The 20,046-nt window shown below is 35.9% G+C and overlaps 2 protein-coding genes and 2 long non-coding RNA genes across 5 annotated transcripts; 2 read left to right on the top strand and 2 right to left on the bottom strand.

Annotated features, from left to right (window-relative positions):
- The first annotated feature begins 796 nt into the window (after positions 1–796).
- Positions 797–4,424, top strand: LOC309491067 (uncharacterized protein). Its single transcript, XM_082160491.1, has 7 exons — positions 797–880; positions 989–1,032; positions 1,184–1,368; positions 2,211–2,365; positions 3,202–3,632; positions 3,723–3,928; positions 4,026–4,424. The coding sequence occupies exons 2-7, from the start codon at positions 999–1,001 to the stop codon at positions 4,278–4,280; spliced, it is 1,266 nt and encodes a 421-aa protein (XP_082016617.1). The 5' UTR covers positions 797–880; positions 989–998; the 3' UTR covers positions 4,281–4,424.
- A 992-nt stretch (positions 4,425–5,416) lies between these two features.
- Positions 5,417–6,929, bottom strand: LOC309491144. The gene is made up of 3 exons (XR_014202936.1): positions 6,713–6,929; positions 6,167–6,223; positions 5,417–5,519 (listed from the first exon to the last, which is right to left on the bottom strand). It is a non-coding gene; the product is annotated as an uncharacterized lncRNA (long non-coding RNA).
- A 366-nt stretch (positions 6,930–7,295) lies between these two features.
- On the top strand, positions 7,296–9,805 carry LOC309490210. 2 transcript variants are annotated; one of them, XR_014202641.1, is made up of 3 exons: positions 7,296–7,353; positions 8,329–8,409; positions 9,006–9,805. It is a non-coding gene; the product is annotated as an uncharacterized lncRNA (long non-coding RNA). The 2 variants fall into 2 exon arrangements; XR_014202642.1 differs by lacking the exon at positions 7,296–7,353 and having other exon boundaries at positions 7,360–8,409.
- Positions 9,806–14,975: 5,170 nt separating this feature from the next.
- On the bottom strand, positions 14,976–19,447 carry LOC309491061 (uncharacterized protein). The gene is made up of 7 exons (XM_082160482.1): positions 19,385–19,447; positions 19,270–19,333; positions 18,945–19,129; positions 17,737–17,891; positions 17,077–17,540; positions 15,541–15,746; positions 14,976–15,434 (listed from the first exon to the last, which is right to left on the bottom strand). Exons 1-7 carry the CDS (start codon positions 19,430–19,432, stop codon positions 15,204–15,206), a joined length of 1,353 nt encoding a protein of 450 aa, XP_082016608.1. The 5' UTR covers positions 19,433–19,447; the 3' UTR covers positions 14,976–15,203.
- Between the last annotated feature and the right edge of the window lie 599 nt (positions 19,448–20,046).

Genomic DNA, 20,046 nt, shown 5'->3' with positions numbered 1-20,046 from the left:
TAAATTACATTCATAACTGTAGATTAAATAAATTACCAATTTTATTATTTTGCTAGCCCTATTCTGAACTGCAATAGCCTAACTGAGCTACCTAATCGATTTCAAACTGCCAAATGTTAACTTTCTGAACACATTTTTATACTGTAACGTACACACGGCATGGCATATGCGTGTATTACTAGCACAGGTGTAATTATACGGATTGTTATGCTAAATTGTGAACCGATCTCTCTAGTCTGATTGACTGGTAGCCTATTGCAGCCTTATTAACTCACACAGTGTCTCATAAAATGTATTCAGAACAACCTTGATGTTAAACCTTAAAAACGTACTTCAAATATGATGTTTTCTTATTCTTCGTATCTTGCAACCATAATATATATTCATAATATATACATAATATTATTCTCTCGTCCTCTGCTCGTCCGTTTGAAAACTGTGGTGTGTGGGTTGAACCACAGGGGGTTGGGTTGAACCACTATCCTGGCCACTTTAACAAAGGCTGTTTATGTACTCTTGACTTAGCCTAAAGCAAGGCATGTTTGTGCAATTGTGAAATGTTGAGGTTAAATCAAGTGTCATCAACAGGTTTGTACAGGAACCACTGGCAGAGAGCAATCAAATTATTACATTTCTAAACAACACCCACTCAGTTTTCTCACAGACAGACAGTTAGATCCAACAGATAAAAATTTAATAAAAATTAATTGTGCCAACTATCCCTTTAAGGATGCCTGCTAATCCCCCAAAGGATACTCCCTCTGTTATTTGGTAGTTTTATGTATCTTCATTCCAAACATATTTAGGAGGCGCCATAGAGTATAAATTCCCTATGCTGATATCATTAACTGCATTGCTTAGAAGTTCATTCCTCTTACAGGTAACTTTTACTGACATGCTCCATCCATCGTTGTTGTAGTGATTCTTGCCATTTTGTTACTTTTTTATTGTTTTTCAGACAAATTTGAAATTTGTAATTTCTTTACAGGCTAAGGACAATGAACATGGCTTGCAGAAGACCAGTCCCCGAAGGTGAGAAAAAGTATAGGAATTGTTTTTGACCAATAAAATGTAATCAAAATCTCTCTCAGTCTTCACAAATTGACATGCTTAATGTTGTGGTAATTGACACAAGCCTGTGCAAAACCATTATGTAGTAAGTATTACATTTGTAATTCTACAGAAGTGATGGAAGGAAATCAACTCAGCTTCTTTCAGGAGCTTCTTCCATCGGCTGAGCGTACGGCTTTGCTCTACCATCTCTCCTATCTCTGTTTGGCTAAGTTCCCTAAGTTGGAGAGGGTTCTCAGAGAGTGTGCTCTTGAAACTCAGAATCTCTTTGCCTCCTCTGAGGCTCTTCTGCAGAAGGTAAAGTCAATGTTCTTCTGACTTTCTCTTATTGAAGTCAAACTAAAGAGGGAATCGAGGCTATATTTGTAATACATTTGAATTCAGGTACAAAACAAGAATTTTAAGGAGTAGAATTGAATTGCATTGAAATTAATAGAAATGCCAGTGTAGCTTTTAATAATGCTTTTAATAAATGTATATATTTCACTGTAACAACTTAAATTTCAGTTCATGCACGATTGAAGAAGAACATTTCATTTCAAGGTCATACAGGCTTTCATGGTTTTTAGAGATTTTTGTACTTTTAGGATAAGTAAAAAATATATAATTTGGAAATAGTACATAATTTCTCTCATTTTCAGTAGGTTCAGTAGTTGCTAGGAGCAGCAGAAAAACAACAATGTCTATTGAATTTATTACGTGTCTGATTTGCTAAATACATTTATTTTTATTAAACTGTTAGACTTTCTGTCTTCTGGTGGAGACAAGGAAAATGTTTGATGATAAATGTTTGACATGACGGGACACATTGTTGTAGTATTTGATGCAGTTGACAATTATATACAGTGCAATACATTTCTCATTAAATGCTAAAACTCTTTGGTTGTGTTGATAAATTAATTTTAATTAATATAAATATTTATTAAAAAATTTGGATGGATTCCCCCAACCACTTGCATATTTTGGCTTCAAATGGCGAAATCACCAAAAGGTGACGACTTTGGGGCACTATTAATTTTGTACCTACAAAAAACATGGAACTTAATTATTTAATATAAAATGATTTATTTAAGTTGTCTAAAAAATCTAAGGGGGCACGTGCAAGGACATAACATGTAAAAAATCTTGCTGTTTTTTAGTGTGTGGACACAAGTAACCAAATGGTTTCCTCAATGTTCCCTCAACTAAAACTCGCTGTTGAAAATAATGAAAACATTCAGAGTACGATGTCTTTGGAAAAAGCAAGAGAATGGATCGCAGAAATTGTTAACGGAGTGGAACAGATGGTAGACAGGTAACATTTTAGGAAATGTCTCCTATTCGGACGGGATTAGTTTTAAAAGGGTAGATGGAGTAATGTAATTTTACCACAGGACATCTGTAATATTAATGGCCAATTCACACGGGATAAGAAGTCTCAGTAAAACCTAGCAGAAGTGGGAGGGGTAACTCAATTTACGCACAGTTGTTACCTTCCTGTTGTTGTGTGTAATATTACATTGCTTCCTGATTTCAAGTGTGTAAACACATATTAGTTATATATATAACCTATATATAACAGTTAGGTCCAGTCCAATGATTTATTAATAAAATAAAATAAATTCTGATTGGATTCTGTTGGTAATAGGCTCTTACCTAAAGCAAAACTTTGTGCCTCTGACAAGTGCTTTCAACCTTTTTTTATCTGAATGGTAAGCAGAAAACACTTGAGTTTTGCCATAGACTTGTCCCACCACCTAGAACGCAACTGAACGCTTCCATACTTGAAAAACTGCGGAAAACTACTTTTAAACAGGAAATCACAGAATATTTAGGTACATATTTACAGCTGGTCTATTCGCACAGGATTAGTATTACCCAATGTAATTTTTTCTGACATTTTTACATTAGGTAAAAGTCGACGTAATTTTAACTGACATTGTACGTAATGCTTGCTGAGAATGGTACATTCGGACGGGACTAAAATCACTGTGAAGCTCTGGTAATAATCACTTTACCCCACATCCTCATCTTAAACTAATCCCGACTAATAGAGCTTAAGTGTTACATGTCAAAAGCATTATAAAATATGAAGTTTACAAAGTTTACTGTGATTGAACTGATGGTTTATCTGAAATCTGTCATTATCAGATATGAGAAACACAACCGCAGTGTGGCTTCCTGCACCAGTGATGTGATTCTTGAAAAGGCTGAGGCTGAAAAAAAATTTGCACAAACTACCAAGGAGATAGAGGCTCTAGAGAAGGTGGTGAGAGATCTTCAGATGGAACTGAGGAAAACCTTAGAGGATATCGGACAAATTGAGTCAAAGATAAACCGGTGTCAGGCCAGATTTGCTTGTAGAAGAATGTTTGGTTTAAGTTTCCTGGCTGTCATTGTGCCATTTGTTGGACACATTCTTAAATCCATTTTTCAAGCTAAACCTGCACAAAACCAGGCTCTCGCCAATGAAAAAGCTCAACTCGTTGCTCAGAAGTCAAACCTGAAAAGCCAGGAGCACAATATCCAAGTCAGGCTGACTGATGTTCAGCTGAAGTTGGCAAACAAGAAGACGGAAAAGGGTGAGATTCTTTCAAGATCTCTGTGTGCCAATGTCAAAATCCTCAGAGTGATCTCTCATAATCAATGTCTGCTTCATGTTGTTTTTCAAGGTTCAATACCCGAAACTGTCCGTCTGAGCGATGTCCAAAAGTACCTTTATCAAATCCAACAAACTCTGCTTAAGCATAATATGTTCTGGAAATCAGTGCTAGTATTTCTGGAATCTCTCAAAAGTGAGACCTTTTCTAATGAACACTTCATTGAGGAGAATGAACTGAAGGAGATTGTTCTGATGCATATTGATTTAGCGCAAGAGGTAACTTACACTGAGTAAACATTCAGTTGCAGTTTATGACAGTTAATTTCATTGCATTTTCTATGTTGTGATTCATTTTGTATCTCAAATCTTTCAGAATTGGAAGGTCTTTGGTGAATCCTGTCTGACGGCAAAGAGGGCCTTTAGCTTGCAGAATAAGGATGCGTATAAGTTCCTGGAATTCAACCCATCTTCATTTTCACCAGAGGAATGGAAAAGGCGATATGACATTGTCATAGCAGATCTTACCAAAATACACTGTAAAAATAAAAGGTGCCTGGAGGAACCTTTTGGGGTTCTTCACTTTGCCACACCGGCGGAACCGTCTGTAGATCCTCTAGGCACCCTTTAAAAAGGGGCGGTTCTCTGAGGAACCACACAGGTTTCCTGAGGAACTCTTATATAAGGCACTGTGTGGAACCACTGTGGGTGCCTCCAGGAACCAAATTTCAATTTTATTTTATTTGTATTAAATTAATTTCATGTTGTTACTATGGTTACCACCATTAACTTCTATTATAATAAACAAACTGAACCAAATACAAAATAAGAATTGTTTATTACATATTTTAGATCCATTTTAATACATACATGCACTTGAAAAAAAAAGCTAGTAATAGATTAATATCAATGAATACACACACACAAAAAAAATAGTATAATACATAAGTAACATGAATAATCAACCATGTGTATACAATAGGCTACACAAGAAAAGACATCTCATCAAAATGCATGGAAAACACATGTTCCCTGTAATAAATCAATGTAAAAAATTACAATTTTGACTAATTAAAAATGTCCATCTTCACTTAATTTTAAAACATGTGTTTCAGTCCGCTTGTTAAGTCTGACGTCACTGTTTCCAAGTCCAAAAGCTCTATCAGATGCCAAAAACAAACAACAAACAGTGCTAATATACACTCATTGTGCTGTAATATTGCTGAAAATTAGGATCCTAACCTTTATCTCTATTCCGAAATCTCAGATGGTTAGTTATTCAGCTATTTTGAATCATAAAATGTTGAAGTCTGGGATGCCGTGAGACTGGAGACTGAAATGTACACTATGCCTTTTGAAAAGCTTAAATGTGTGACTTGAATCAACAGTTCCCATAAATGGTTGTTGAGTATTCTCAATATCTAGAAACAAGATAGAGAAAGTAGAAGTAGAGGCTTCGACCCGGAAACAGTATTCCTTATGTCACAACAAGCAGAAAACATTTTCCATTTTAACAGAGTTAAGGTGCAGTAAAATGATCTGTTGTTCTGTGAATGTTCACTGGTGAATTCAGTCATTTCAATAAGAATCCACACGATCAGCAATTTTGTCTTTTTGCTGTGTAATTTCACGAAATTCACAAATGTGATGCACCTTTACTCGCTGCAACATAAAATGCAATCAATTATAAAATCTTCACAAGGGACATGTGAGGTACTTAACGAGTTAGAAAAGTGAAAAGGTGCATCAGCTTCATTTTCTGTTTGATTTTCCTCTTTTCTGGTGGATGGTCCAGGCACTTCAGTGATTTTCAGGTCTACAGGAGGATTTTTATTCTTGATCAAACTTGTATTTCAGCTTACCGAGATCCCTGCAAAGTACAAAATTTACTGTTAGTAAGGTTATTAAAGTTATTAAATAATTTCCTCAGCCTTGTGACGTTCCAAACCTGTTTGACTTTCTGTCTGTGGAACCCGAAAGCAGATCTCAGGCATAATGCAACCCGTCACCATTCAATTTCACTGCATGAAACACAAGCATAATTTTTTTTTGTAATTCATTCAAACTATTCTTATGTACACTTGTCTAGTTCAATTCAATGCAACAATTTATGTAAAAATGGTTAAGCTCCAAAAATGTCCCAGAAAAGATCCTAAAAATAGTCAATGAGTTCACAACTCATGTGTTATGGGTTGTGTTGTAAGTCTTCTGAAGTCATATAATAGCTTTTTCCTTTTTTTTTTGTCGAAAAAGACTAAACTTTAAGTTATAATTCAGGGTTCAAATGTCTTATATTCAAATGCATATGATTAAGGTATAGCCTATAAAAAATGCATAGCATTATTAGCTCCAAACCTGTGATATTATTTTTCTGAGTAACATGAATGAGATTTGAGAGCATGAGGGAAGATTTTCAGAGAATAACTTATTAAAAAAGTACACAGTCAAACAATACAATTTCACACAGAGAAAGTTCATAGTAATAAAGTACTTGCATGTGGTGTATAGGTAACTTACTGTAATTCAATGTTGCCTCTGAAATGTTCAGATTATTTTAGAAATGTACTGGTTGTTCTGGGGAAACAAAAGAACAAAGCTGATTATTCACAACATACTATTTATTGACCAGTAAATGGCTTTAAAATGGTATTTGAGAGAATGAGGGCACATGTAGTAAGTAAAGTTAGGCTAAACAAAAACAGACCAAACTATATTAACCTGCTTTTGTTATTCATAACAAACGCCAATGACGACAGCAGGAATCAGCTAAATTAGTTAGGCTATATCAGCAATTTGAAGACACAGTTTTACAGAATATGTTGAATTGAATGACTAAATCAATCTAAGACAATAAGTCAATAATTTCCATTTGTTCATTAACTTACGTTAGATCAACGTAGTTAGCATCGCGGCTAAAACCTTCATACCAGATACTGTGCAATAAACTAGTGGTAAACACTGTAAAAAAGTAGTAATGTATAATCAATTTAGTTTATATATGTGTGTGTTTGAATATATAGTGAGTAGACTCTGTATTTATATTTATTTGGCGAGTTTACAAACCTTGTAACGGAGAGCCGATCAAACGGCGTAAGCTTTGATGAGAGGATGGAGCCGTTACCCGATGACGTCGATCAGCTGAGCTTTGTTGCGCGCGAGCAGCGCGAGGATCACTGAAGTGACGACAGCAGAGGAATAGCAGCAGTTTCGTGACAGAATAAAACTTTTCTCCTCCTAGTTCTTCTTCTTCAAATAATAATTTATGAAGAAGTAGGTAAAAATTATTATTTTATTACTATTATTTGCTCTATTATTATTTTTACTCTATTAATGAATTCTTCTTATTAATATTATTATAATTTAGTGTTGTTGTTTAAGGTTTAAATTAATCAACAAAATAGGCCTATAGATACTAAATAAATGTAAGCTACCCAGGTGAAAAAGACGTAGGCTACTGTTAAATGTATTAAAAATGCATTAAAGTATATTTGTATTGTAGGCCTACTAAAAACACACTCAAGTACATTTTTAATAGTACGTCTTTTTTCACCTGGGTATGTAGGCTATACTGAATCAAACTTAAGTAGCCTATAATAATAATAATAGGATAATAATATTCTCATTCTGGCCTCCCAGCAAACATTGGTCCGACGGCAACGTCGTGTCCCTGGCCAAAAATAGTCGCGGTATGACGGCATAAATCGGTAAAAATATGTAACACAGAACATTTCCTAAAAATGCATTCAGATACATGTGTGCATGTCTACAGTTATCTGAGGTTGCATGTATAATTGTTATTTTGACTTTTAGCTACGTGTAGTTCAATATATACCATGTTGTGTTTCGGGTGAGAGAGGACGTCACCATGGCGACGTCTTTTACACGTGCATTTATAGTCCATCATGACCCTCTATGAAATCAATTGTGATAAAGCTGTGCTTAATCCTTGTGTGGTTAATACTGCAATAATTAATTAAATTTTTTATTAAATTAAAGTTTTAATAAGTTGTGTGAATACGTCCACTGACGTCCTTTACACGTCTATAGTATCGGGTGAGAGGACGTCACCTGGCGACGTCTTTTACACGTGCATTTATAGTCCATCATGACCCTCCATCATGGAATCCTTGTGAAATATGCAAAAGCTGTGCTTAATCCTTGCATGGTTAATACTGCAAAAATTCATTTAATTGCCCAAGTAGTTTTTAAGAGGTTGTGAAGACGTCCACTGACGTCCTTTACACGTCAAGGCTGTGAATACACGTCCACTGACGTCCTTTACACATCTAGTCAAGCAAGACAGAAAAACCCCCCCCAGGAATTATCTTTATGAAATACACGAATTGTATACAAAGTAAATATATTTACTTTATCTTGTTTAAATAAATTATAATCACACAGTTCCCAGTGTGGTTAAGTTAATGCAAAGCCTCTGCATTTTAGTCATTATTTCAACCTTAGCCTACCTTACCTTTTCGGTAATGTTGTGTTTTTTATTTTTTATTTTTTTATGGAATGTATGCATGTAAAACAGAAATATATCTGGTCACCATTTATGTCTGAGTTGGATGTAATTGCCAAAACTGTGCTGCCAAGATGTAACAAAAGATCTCCCGACATTACCAAATCCCGCGATAGGTTAGATTATCTCACGAGATGTTAACGCGTTTTCCCCATAGACTCACTCCGGAACACTGAAGTTTGAACAACCACGAAGAGAGGAGGAATTGAGGCCCATATTATTAAAAATCTACTGTTGGGTACGTACATTTTGTATTATTAGATTCACGTGCTAGAGTTTTACTTGTTTGACATGAATGAACCGAAAGAAATGATGCCCACATTGTCAACTGAAATTGGCTAACTGAGTTTGGCTAAAATTAGCTAGTAGGCTAAAAGTTGCTTTGAACTTATACAACGGTATACCATAGTATAAAGTATGTTTAATGATACAGTCAAAGTTATTACTGTAAATTATTAATGTAGCCTTTTGAGAGTTTCTTTCAGAATGTAAATTATCTGAAGTAGAATGAAATGTTTAGCTGGATTTGAACATGTATGTTTTCAGTAACTGCTTTAAAAATTTTGTAATTTTAGAATTGCTAAACATGTCTATTCAGGGGACATCACAGCCCACCTGTCTTTATCAGAAATGTCCTGTTCACTTTCTCACTGTTACACACCTAGTTAAGGGTCTTTCTCAAGGGCACCACAGTGGTATTGAAGAGGCAGGGGACAAATGCTGTTTTGAATTTAGCTGAAGACCATACAAATATTTTGAAAATAAGTGCATGTCATTTACCTCAAATTTTTAATTTTCATTTATTTTAAAAAGAAATATATTCTCTTCCCTTAGATGCTGTGAAGAGGTGGAGCCCACATGCTACAGACACTGAAATTGATGCAGCAATGGCAGAACACCTGAAACACACTCCAGGAAGAGCTGGGGGTGGTGGATACAAAAAATGAGCCAAACAATGTGTTTAAGGGATAGTTCACCCAAAAATGAAAATTGTCATCATTTACTCAACCTCATGTTTCAAACCTGTATACCTTTCTATGCTAAACACAAAGATGTTTAGAAGAATGTTTGTAACCAAGCAGATGTCGCTTCCCATTAATAATCATTTTTTCTCCAATAATGGTAGTCAGTGGATGCTCTATTTGCTTGGTTACAAACATTCTTCAAAATATCTTCTTTTGTGTTCAGCAGAAGAAAGAAACTCATACAGGTTTGGAATTTGGTGAGTAAATTACATAATTTTCATTTTTGGGTGAACTATCTTTATATAATAATTCAGTATTTTGCAATTGGTATTTTAGTTTGGTTAACAAATCGAGAGCTTAGAATTATAAGGTTCTATCTCCGTTTATTGTAGTTTATAAAGCATCAAAGTTTTTAAACTCGGTTTATGTTTTGTGAGATGGAACCTTTTATTTTATTAATAACTACTAACAATTTTTTTTTTTTTTTACAAAAATAACACCACACAGGCATTAATAAACACCTAATGGATCAGATTGTCAAAAACTCAATTTCAACCAAAAGTGGAGATAGAACCTTAAAATTCTAAGCTCACGAAATGTTAAACATTGAAAAAAATAAAGAGAAATTTTGGCTGTTCAATATCAATAAAATGTTGTGCTTAATCAGAACATGCTTCTTTTTTGCTTATGTCCACAAATAATGTGTTATTGTTTTTGATGTACACGTGATTAAAACGTTTTATTGACGTTCAGGTCTGACTGGACCAATTTTGGACCTTTTTAGAACCTTTGTCAAGATGTGTAGGCTAAACCTCAAGACTTGATTGTCTTTCACGATGTTACACAATAGGTGTGTGATTATTTTATATGCAGGCTTATATATACACTTAAATTATGCAGCAACACATTTAAACACATATGACGACGCATTTAGATGTCCAGGGACGCGCAGAAGAGACGTGGAATTCACGGCCAGAAAAGACGTGGAATTCACGGCCAGAAAAGACGTGGAATTCACGGCCAGAAATGACGTCGGTTCAACTTCCATTTTGGAACTATTTTTCAACCATGACGGGACGTCTCGGACGGACGTCTTTTCAACGGTCATTAAACGTCCAAATGTTTGCTGGGCTCACAGAACCATTGGGTTCCTCCAGATGCTGGCTTTAACATAAGAGATCTTCCAGGAACCACTTAAATGTTAAAAGATCTTCCAATAACCCTTTTATCGCATTCAAGTTCCTCTATTTTCCCCCAAAGCACTTCGAGGTCTCATGGTAATGAAAAGGTGACTCCAGAACCTCTGAACTAAATACAAAGTGCTTAAAGGATCCCATAAGTTCCAGCAAGAACCTCAAAGAATGTCAATGCTCCTCCAGTAACCCTACTATAGGAGAAAGAGCTTTGAGGCACTTAAATTACATTTTGAAGTTCCTTGAGTATCCGACAGGATATTTGAGGCTCCTTTAGTTTTTACAGTGTAGGTACTGCCATTGGTGCACATTAGCCAATGATGGCTGCCATTACTTTACAGTACATAGAAGTACATTCAACATACACATTTATAGTGTTTTATAAAGCTGAATTCAAATTGTCGCTGGCTAGCGCTATGGTTGCTAGTAGGCGTTCCCACTAGTTTCCTTGTAAAGTTTATGAATGACATTCACATATGTCATTCCATGTTGTAAACATCTTTTTTTATTTTTTATTTTTTTATTTCCACTAAACATTTTGAAAGTGGAAAGATTAAATGGAATCAGCAAATGTATAAAATAAAAAACAAGCAATCTGAAAAGAAAAACTAATTGTGTAAAAAAGATGAGAATACATTTATTTTTAAATTAGCATCTTGTCTGTAGTGTGATTTATAGAATTGCTCTGGTACTAAATTATGAATTTATGTAAAAATTGTAAAGCCAAAATCATGATGAATATAGTATAATTGTAAATGTTATGTAGTTTGTGTTTGTATTGTATGTAACATGCTTTTTCAAATAAATGGATTCAAAAAAACATCTTGGATATTTGTGTGAGGGACTCGACACAGAAGCGAACAAGTGCAACAAGCCCAGCGGAAGTACTGATGATGAGGAGGCCATTAGGCCTAGCATCCTCTGAAAGGTTCTGAAAGGGGAAAAGGCCTGAGAGAAAGAGAATGGTGGACAACGAGGGGAGCAGCCGTTTCTAGAGAAAGCGGTTAATGAACGCAGTGAGGCGAGACTCGTGCCCGTCAAGTGGCGTGCTCAAAGGTGCGGCATTTTGAAACAAACGCTGGTGAAAATATGCTAACATTTTAGAGATATAACTCTGTTATACTCACCTGATAGTCGCAGGGGAGGAGCGTCATTCTCAGCTGCAGAGTCAGCGGAGAGCACAGAAAATAATAGTAATTTATTTTACTTTTACTTGTTCCACTGCTGGGCTTCTTCTGAATTGAATAAAAGGCTTCAGTAAATCGGAGAAAAAGGAATTTTCCCCATAGCGTCCAGTGACGCAGTACGAGTAAACGTTTCGAAAGGGAACTTGTAGGGTTTTTTAATGGTACAAAGACCTTATTTATGTCAAAAGATCTAAGAAAATGTCATGAAGCCCTTTAAGCTCCATGTGACTGCTGCTCCAGTTTTTCTTTAATGTTCATGCCTTCGAAAGCATTGTCAGTAAGTAATTACTGTATGGTAAAATGTGTAAATTGAGAATATTGTCTTTATTTCCTATGCTATATTGGTAATAATTAAGTGTTGTTTTATTCATCAATTGCTCAACTGGTAACTCTGCTCTGTTAGCCTTTATATTGTGTATATATTTTGTATTCTGTTTACTAAAAGCACTTTATTTGTGTATTGTTTTTGATACAGTAGTTTCACTCTCCTTATTGGAGTAAACATCAGGAGTTTTGAAAACTACACCCTGGCTCCATTCTTTATTTGAAGGGAGTTTGGCTTGCTGATGATATTGTTCACACATATGGAAACACACAAGGAGACCAGTATAATTTACTTTCCCTCTAGCCATGGTTGAAGAGGAAGAGGAAGAAAAAAAAAAAGGTGCCATTTCGTGTTTCTTAACAACCTCAACAAATAACTTGAACAATTTGAACAATAGCTCCGTTTACCTTTCTCTGATTGAGAGGTACAGTATACAAAAAAGAACAGCGCAAGTTTAGAAAACACTTCTTACCTATCTTATCAACAAAAAGGTTAGCAAACAGTCTGACTTTGGCCAACCACTTAGCTCCTTTCTAAAAACATAATAATAAAAAAAAAGCTCTATAGACCTATTTACTCTCTTGTGTTTTTTTTTGTTTGTTTTTCACTTTAACATAGACAGTGATTAAGTTACAGTTCTTTTCCCGAAAAACGTGACTAATTAGTCACTATAAGAGTCCAGAAATTAGTTTAAATTATATGAATCTTTGTGTACGTGTTGAAAATGATAACCGCATTTCAGGTTACAGTTCGGCCCTCAGGTTTGAATTTTCTTCTCAATATGTTTCTCAGCTTCTCGGGGGTGTTCAAACGTGTACCTGATTGCCATTTTGGCTGGATAGAACAGACTAGTTGATCTCGCAGCTTGGCCTTCACTGGATTAAATGGCAACCTCTGGACTCACATCGGGGAAGATGTGCACAGGGGATCCTTTTGTAGTAGAAACGGCTTTTACAGCTTCAGGATTTTTTCCTTCTCCACATAGTAATGAAAACTAGCAATTCATACAAAAATCCATAAATTTTTCATGCATTTTCTTGTGTTCTTTGGCCATGAGATCTTAAGACTGTTCTAGTGCTGCCACCCTGTCCATTGTGTCACTCAGCGCTTTCCCCATCTCCGTGCACTCATTCGTCGATTCGGCCTGCACTTTGTGTAAGATGGCCAGTTCGAGAAAGATTTCTTCTCACAGCTTCTTTCATCTCTTCTCGATTTTTTCGCGTCTCCAAATGCAGGTTTTCAATTTGCGACCTAATGTCTTGTCTCTGTGTGTGTGTGCAACGTGTGTGTGTGTGTGTTGTTCCGTTCTGAGTGCACTCAGTGAAATAGGCGAATCGTCATCTTGCATATGTTCGTCCATTTTTCGTTCACCGCTTTCTGTCTTCGTATTATGCTGGATCGTCGATGTGACTTTTTTGCACAAGCTTGGTTTCATTTCAAAAGGTCCATAGCTACAATATTTTTGACACAAATGATAAAGTTTTACTCGAATGACTGGTCTATTGAGCAATAATCGCTTATTTATTCGAGGAGTTCCCTTCTCTGCTGCTCACTCCAGGCGGGCGGAAGCGGAAGTCCTTATTTTGTACTTTTAATAAACTTTTATCGATTGCATTTGTTTCTGGATCCCATTGTTATTCCGTGACAAAACTTCACAATGATTTGCTGACGACCACGTTTTTCGCTTGATATTTGCATGAAGTCGAAACTACCCAACCTTTTGATGCTCTCAGCCTCTCTCAACACTTTCTCTGGCCACTGTCAATCCCACAATGCACTACGAGAGTGTGAAGCTCTGCTTCCTGGAGGAATTCATTAAAAAAAATCTCTCTCTGCTCCGCTCACTCTGTGCCAGTGGACACGAACCATTATAATCCATCCATTCTGCACCGGAAGCATTTTTTGGAGTGACACGCTGGATACATCAAATGAAACTTTATAAACTGGAACATTTGTTTATTCTGAACGAGTGTAGGAGCCATTTTCATGCAATTATATATTTGTCCATTGGGTGGCTCTCTGACATTGTATATTAAGGGCATCTGGATAATGAGACAAGAGGTGTGTATTGGTAATTGGGAAGCACACAGTTTTTGACCATGCAGGAACGTACAGGATCGTGCTAATGCATTATTCATCATGCTGACCGTGCTTATTGGATTATTATGTGTTGGACTGAGCTTAATAATGTTTGAACATGATTCATTGGTAAAGAGTGACGTTCAAGGAACAATATGGACAATGGACAATGTGTGTGCTGTATCTTCAAGGTATGGACTTCACTTTTTCGTATGCTGTGAACTTGAAAGAATGAGACACCACCACAGGAAGATAATTGGAAGCAATGTTTATCCAATGGACCACAAAAAGACACTGTTTGCATCTTACATCTGTGTTCATGGAGTTTGTACGTGTCAAATACTTGCTCACTCCTTTTACCAATCCCAGCAGCTTAGTGGAAAGCTGTAACAGAGTGCATGATGATGTTGTATTAAAGCGTTCATTGCAATGCATTGCCCCTTTGTCTTTGATGTGTTCATGACCTATTTGATCTTTATCTTATATTCTTCACCTTTCATATTACATCCACTTCCAGTTATTTGTACAAAACATTGTTTTACACTCATTATACTGCTTTTTTTTTTTACCATATTAGTTTAATTTATTCTTGTAATTGTAAACAGACTAGTTTGTAGCGCAAATAGTTTTACCATATACTGCACTTTGTTATTCTTCTAGTTATTTACACATTGTGGTGAAACAAACAAAAAGGAAGACTCGCACATTCACAGAAAATAGCTTCACTTGTTCTTGTTTCCTGTCATTACTTTGCCTATGTGTGTCCACGGCCGTACACAAGGTTTTAGAAATTCTGGTCCAAAAACTGAGCTTGCTATAGTGTGTCTGAAAAAATAGCTTTCGCTGATCATCTACATACTGTAAGTGCATTTTAAGATGGAGGGCAAAATTTGGAAAGAACCATGTCTTTGGGCAGTATCATAAATTCTCTGTCAAGCAATAAGACATTATATAAATTTCCACAAGTATTTATACACTCATGTTCTCTTGTTCATGCTTTGGTGTTGTCCGTGTTATGCTATTAGTGGTGAGTCTTGGTTTCTCATGCTTTCATTTATTGATTTATTATTATACTCTAATTATATGCATTTGGATGAACAACCTCTGTTTTACAACCCCAATGAAAATAAATTTCATTTTTAGAAATGAAAATTATTTTAAATGAAAAGGTTTTATTAAAACAGCACCAGAAATCATTTTTTTTATTCAAAGCAGTAAGCCTGAAACATTATAGGTATGTACAGTACTCTGTTTATACTGTAAAGACTTCTTAAGTTTGTACATTACGGAGCAATGGGAGCTGGTGCTATGGGAGCAATGGGAGCTGGTGCTTTGGGATTAAAGGGATCAGGACTTATTTTGTTCAGATCCTCAATGACAGTTTCATACTCTTTTTTCCATTGCTCTGGTGTCAGTGCAGATGGGCTGGTCTCCAGGAACTTATACGCATCTTTAGTCTGCAAGCTAAAGATGCTCTTTGCATTCAGACAGCATTCACCGAAGGTTTTCCAATGCTGGAAGATTTGAGGTACAAAATCAGTCACAGAAAAAAGAATACTATCAAGGTAAAAACAATTTCTGTAATCCTGCAACTGAACATTTTCTCAATGTCTAAGTTACCCCTTGTGCTGAAGTAATAGAGTCCAGAAACGTCTGCTTCAATTCAATCTCCTCGATGAAGTGTTCACTTGCAAAAGTCTCGTCTTTAAGAGCCTCCAGCATTACACCCACTGATTCCCAGAACTTCTGAAGCTGAATCAGAATGTTTTGGATTCGGGAAAGGCATTTTTGGACGTCATTCAGGTGAACAGGGTCGGGTATTGAACCTTTAGAAATAATATGAAGCAGACATTAATTATGAGAGATCACTCTCAGGCTTCTGGTGTAAATCTGTGTTCAGCATGATTGATCTTTTAAGTGAAAGAATCTGGTCCATCTTTAGAGGAATCCTGTTGAAGAATCTTCACTAGAAGAAAAGTGCAGAATGCCACTCCAAATGAAAATTATTGGACGGGACCAGTTTCTTGGAGCAGAAATCAAAGGAAGAAAGGAGCAAATAGTGGAAATCTCCATAGAAGTCACAAAATTATGGAAGAATAAATAGAATTTTCCATTTCAATTAATTCTTCCATATGTTTGTGACTTCTAAAGTCTAATGAAACTGGTACTGTCCAATAATTTGCATTTGGAGTGGCATTATGCCCTTGTCATGTAGTGAAGATACTTCTAAAGGCACACTTCCTCTTCTTCTGATTGCTGAAATCTCACTAGATTATTGTTCCAGATAGCCTTGTTCTTCTGGGAGGTAGTTTCACTTATCTTGATTAACATTATATATTGCTACTGAAACAAATATCATGTATCAAGTTGAGTTGTTTGCTCATAAAGCGCTCTTTCTCTCTCTCTGATAAATTCCAGAAAGCTCTTAAAAGTCCTATAAGTTTTAGGAAGTGCTACTTACTTATAAACAGTAACGTTTGTTACATTGTTTGAAAGCTAAATTTAATCGATTTATAATTCAGGAAATCTTCATTTGAAAAATAGTCCAAAAAACTAGAACCCTAGCCTGCATACACTCCACAACAAACGAAGACCAAATGTGTGACCTTTACAGACATGAGTTATTGAATAATAGGTTAACATGAATAGTGTGTAAAGTGCTTAAAATTACTATAAAAAAATAAAATAAAAATCACAACATTTGTAAAGGTAACTCATGAATTTAAGTTTTATGACATTTGATAATTAATAATCTGATAATTTAATGATTAACAGATCATTTAAATATTGACAAGCATATTATCACTACTTTTTCATAGCTATTTGAATATATATAAGCATTATATAATGTTTTTAATGATTTATCAATGAAGCTTTTAATCATTGTAAACCAGTCATTTGTAGATTTCTTTAAAAGTGCTTGATCATGCTGATTGAAAGTTTAATAAAATATTAGCATTTCGATTTACATTAAAAAATGATCTGTTAATCATTATGTAATGTTGAATAAGTTAATTAAACATTAACAGGCACATTATCTCATATGTCTAGCTATGTGCATATACAGTATATTAACTAATGATCTGTAAAGCATTATGCAATGATTTTAATGATTAATTAATGAAAGTTATTATAAGGTATCACCAAGAATCTTACCATTTTCTATTTTCATGCTTGCCAACTTCAGCTGCATATCAGTCATCCTGACTTGGATGCTCCACTCTTTGCCTATTAGACTTGACTTCTCAATGGAGAGTTGAGTCAATTGGCTGGACAGAACCTGGGTTTTCGCAGCTGCTTCAGGGCCAGTTTTAGCATCACTAATTGATTTAACAATTGGTCCAACAAATGGTACAAGGGCAGACAAGATACCCAGACCATTACTTTTGCTAGAAGACTCTTTGACATGATTATACAGCTCTTGGTTTTTCTCTGAAATCTTTGCCTCAATTTGTCCAATTTTCTCATTGTTGTTCTTCAGTTGATCCTCGAGATCTCTCACCGCCTTCTCCTGGGCCTCTATCTCCCTAGTAGTTTGTGCTTTTTTTTTCTCTGTCTCAGACTTTTCAAGAATCACATCACTGGTGCAGGAAGCCACACTGTGGTTGTGTTTCTCATATCTGTCGATAACAGATTTCAGATTAATCGTGAGCTAAAGCACAGTAAAAAATCTGGATATACACTGATATACACTTGATATACATTATGACGTTCTGTTTCATCCAGAGGACTTTTGGCAGTGGCCATAGTGTAAGTGTCTCAGATATGGAAAATTTAACAAATCTTACTAAACTTTCTTATGCTAAAACATTTTACCTGTCTACCATCTGTCCCACTTTGTCAACAATTTCAGTGATCCATACTCTGGCTTTTTCCAGGGACTTAATAGCCAAAATGCTTTTATCCTTTTCTATGGCAACCTTCAGCGCCGGCAGAAGTGTGGAAACTAGGTTTTTACTTGTGGCCGCACACTGAAAGACAGCAGAAATACTTACATTGTTTATCCACGTTTCATACTTTACATAGGAAACATCTAGTCAAAATCAATCAATCTATGAAATATAGTGTCTCGTGAACAGTTCAAAGATTAGGCTGCAATCTTATTGAAATAAGTTCAGTTCATTTCAGTAGTTCGAAACAGCTCACCAAAGCCAACATTCCAGAAAAGTTTGTGGCGGCTAGTAAACTCCTTCGAACTGTCATTAGTCCATGATGATTACGTAATAGGTGGGTTTGCTCTATGGGTCTGCTTTCTCATTCATTCCTTCACTCAATCAGAGTGAAGTGATCTGTATAGTATAACATTTTCAAATAAACTTGAGTAGAGTGCTGAATTCCCAACGTTATCTCACAACCAATTCGTACAAATTCGTATGAGTGAGTACGAGGTGGCTAATTCGTACGAATTCGTGCAACCTCATTCGTACAAATTTGTGCAATTTGTCTAAACCCCAGTGATGGGTAGGTTTAGGGGCGAGGTCATGGGTAAGTAATTTGTACAAATTCATACGAATTGGGCAACTCGTAAAATATGTACGATTATTAAACATTTTAAGAATTTGTACGATTTAGTAAAAATTGTACGAATTTGTACGAGTTAAGTAAATTATTTAATGACTGCCATCTCTCTCGTTGAAGAGAATGGTGGACTCATTAGAAATGTTAACCATGACGTTAAACAGATCTTGTGCAATATTTTAAAAAATGCACTCATCTCTTGGACTGACGGTAGTAGTACACTCTTAAAGATAACGGTTCTTTATTGGCTTCTATTGTTCCCTGAAGAACACTTAAAATCCATAAAACTTTTTCTTTGCACAAAAGGTTCTACTGGTAACAGGTTCTTTGGATTTGTATAATATTCTTCACATGGCTCTTTTAAGAACTCTTCACTGAAAGTTTCTTTGGTTAACCAAAAATGGTTCTTATTTGGCATTTCTGTGAAAACATACTTTTGGAGTCTTTAAGAGTGTTATTGGATGCGGTGTGCAATAAAATAAATGGATAAAGAACACTGGCTTTACCTTCAGCAGAAGAGCCTCAGAAGACCCAAAGAGAAGCTGAGTTTCAACAGCACGCTCTCGGAGAACCCTCTCCAACTTGGGGAACTTAGCCAAACAGAGATAAGAGAGATGGTAGAGCAGAGCTGTCCGCTGAGCAGATGGGAGAAGCTCCTTAACAAACTCAGGGCTACTTGCGACCTCAATTTCTGTAGAATTACAAATGTGAAAGTCACAACTTGATGGTTTTGCGCAGACGTGTTTCAATTATTAACGATTATTAAAAACATACAAAATGTGAGATGTTTACATTTTATCGGTGAAAAACAATTCAGCAGTTATTACCCACCTTGGCTCTCTGACATTTTTTGTCTGTAAAGGAAGTACCTGGAAAACACTGAAAAACAACAACACTATCATGAGATAAGAATCAACAATAAATGAGAGAGGTCAGTAAAACTTACCTGTAAGATGAATGAACCTCTAAGCAATGTAGTTGACTGTGTCAGCATGGGGAATTTATACTCTATGGCACCTCCTTAAAATTGCTTGTCCACTTGGGGGTTTGCCTTGTGGGATCCCTGGGGTCGGGCAGGATGAGACTTATTTTCAACATCCCTTTTATCGGCAACTGTTATCATTCATATCAACTTTCTAAAATGTTGAAATCAAACATTCTTATTTCAAGCAGTGCATTTGCCTTTCCTTAAAGGGAGATTCATTGCACTCTACCTTTACTTTTCTACATTACATGTAACTCAGTCTGTGTAGGGTACCATCTCTGATGGCTCAAATAAATCAAACCGCTTTATTCCATTTTAAAGGATGCATTATTTGGTTTTCACATATGAGAACAGTATGTTTATGATCACATTCATATAACTTACAGTTTTAACAGCAGTTGCTCTTCACAAGCTGCCATTGTCGGACTTTGCCCCAAGAAAGGTTTGTGCATTTGTGAAATTCTTAGGTTTGCAGGCCCTGACTGGCCACCGGGAATGATCCAAGTGGCCAGTCTGGACCTGCTGGTGAGTTGGCCAGTTTCTGTAAGCACACAGTGTTTTGGGAACAAGCATTGTTTTTGCTTGCATATTTCTATATTTAACGCATATGATCATTTTTCATT

Source organism: Leuciscus leuciscus, assembly GCF_965113295.1.
Source record: "Leuciscus leuciscus genome assembly, chromosome: 25".
NCBI classification, from domain to species: Eukaryota; Metazoa; Chordata; class Actinopteri; order Cypriniformes; family Leuciscidae; genus Leuciscus; species Leuciscus leuciscus.
The sequence above is the reverse complement of the archived record's forward strand: the minus strand, read 5'-3'. Positions and strand labels throughout refer to the sequence as shown.

Excerpts from the sequence above, each read along its gene's own strand:
- LOC309491067 (XM_082160491.1), top strand. The coding sequence starts at position 999 with ATGAACATGGCTTGCAGAAGACCAGTCCCCGAAG. Across the intron at positions 1,033-1,183 it reads CAGAAGACCAGTCCCCGAAG|AAGTGATGGAAGGAAATCAA; the intron begins GTGAGAAAAAGT and ends GTAATTCTACAG. Across the intron at positions 3,633-3,722 it reads AAACAAGAAGACGGAAAAGG|GTTCAATACCCGAAACTGTC; the intron begins GTGAGATTCTTT and ends TTGTTTTTCAAG.
- LOC309491061 (XM_082160482.1), bottom strand. The coding sequence starts at position 19,432 with ATGCTGACACAGTCAACTACATTGCTTAGAGGTTCATTCATCTTACAG. Across the intron at positions 19,334-19,384 it reads GAGGTTCATTCATCTTACAG|TGTTGTTGTTTTTCAGTGTT; the intron begins GTAAGTTTTACT and ends ATCTCATGATAG. Across the intron at positions 17,892-18,944 it reads CTGAGGCTCTTCTGCTGAAG|TGTGCGGCCACAAGTAAAAA; the intron begins GTAAAGCCAGTG and ends GCTGTCTTTCAG.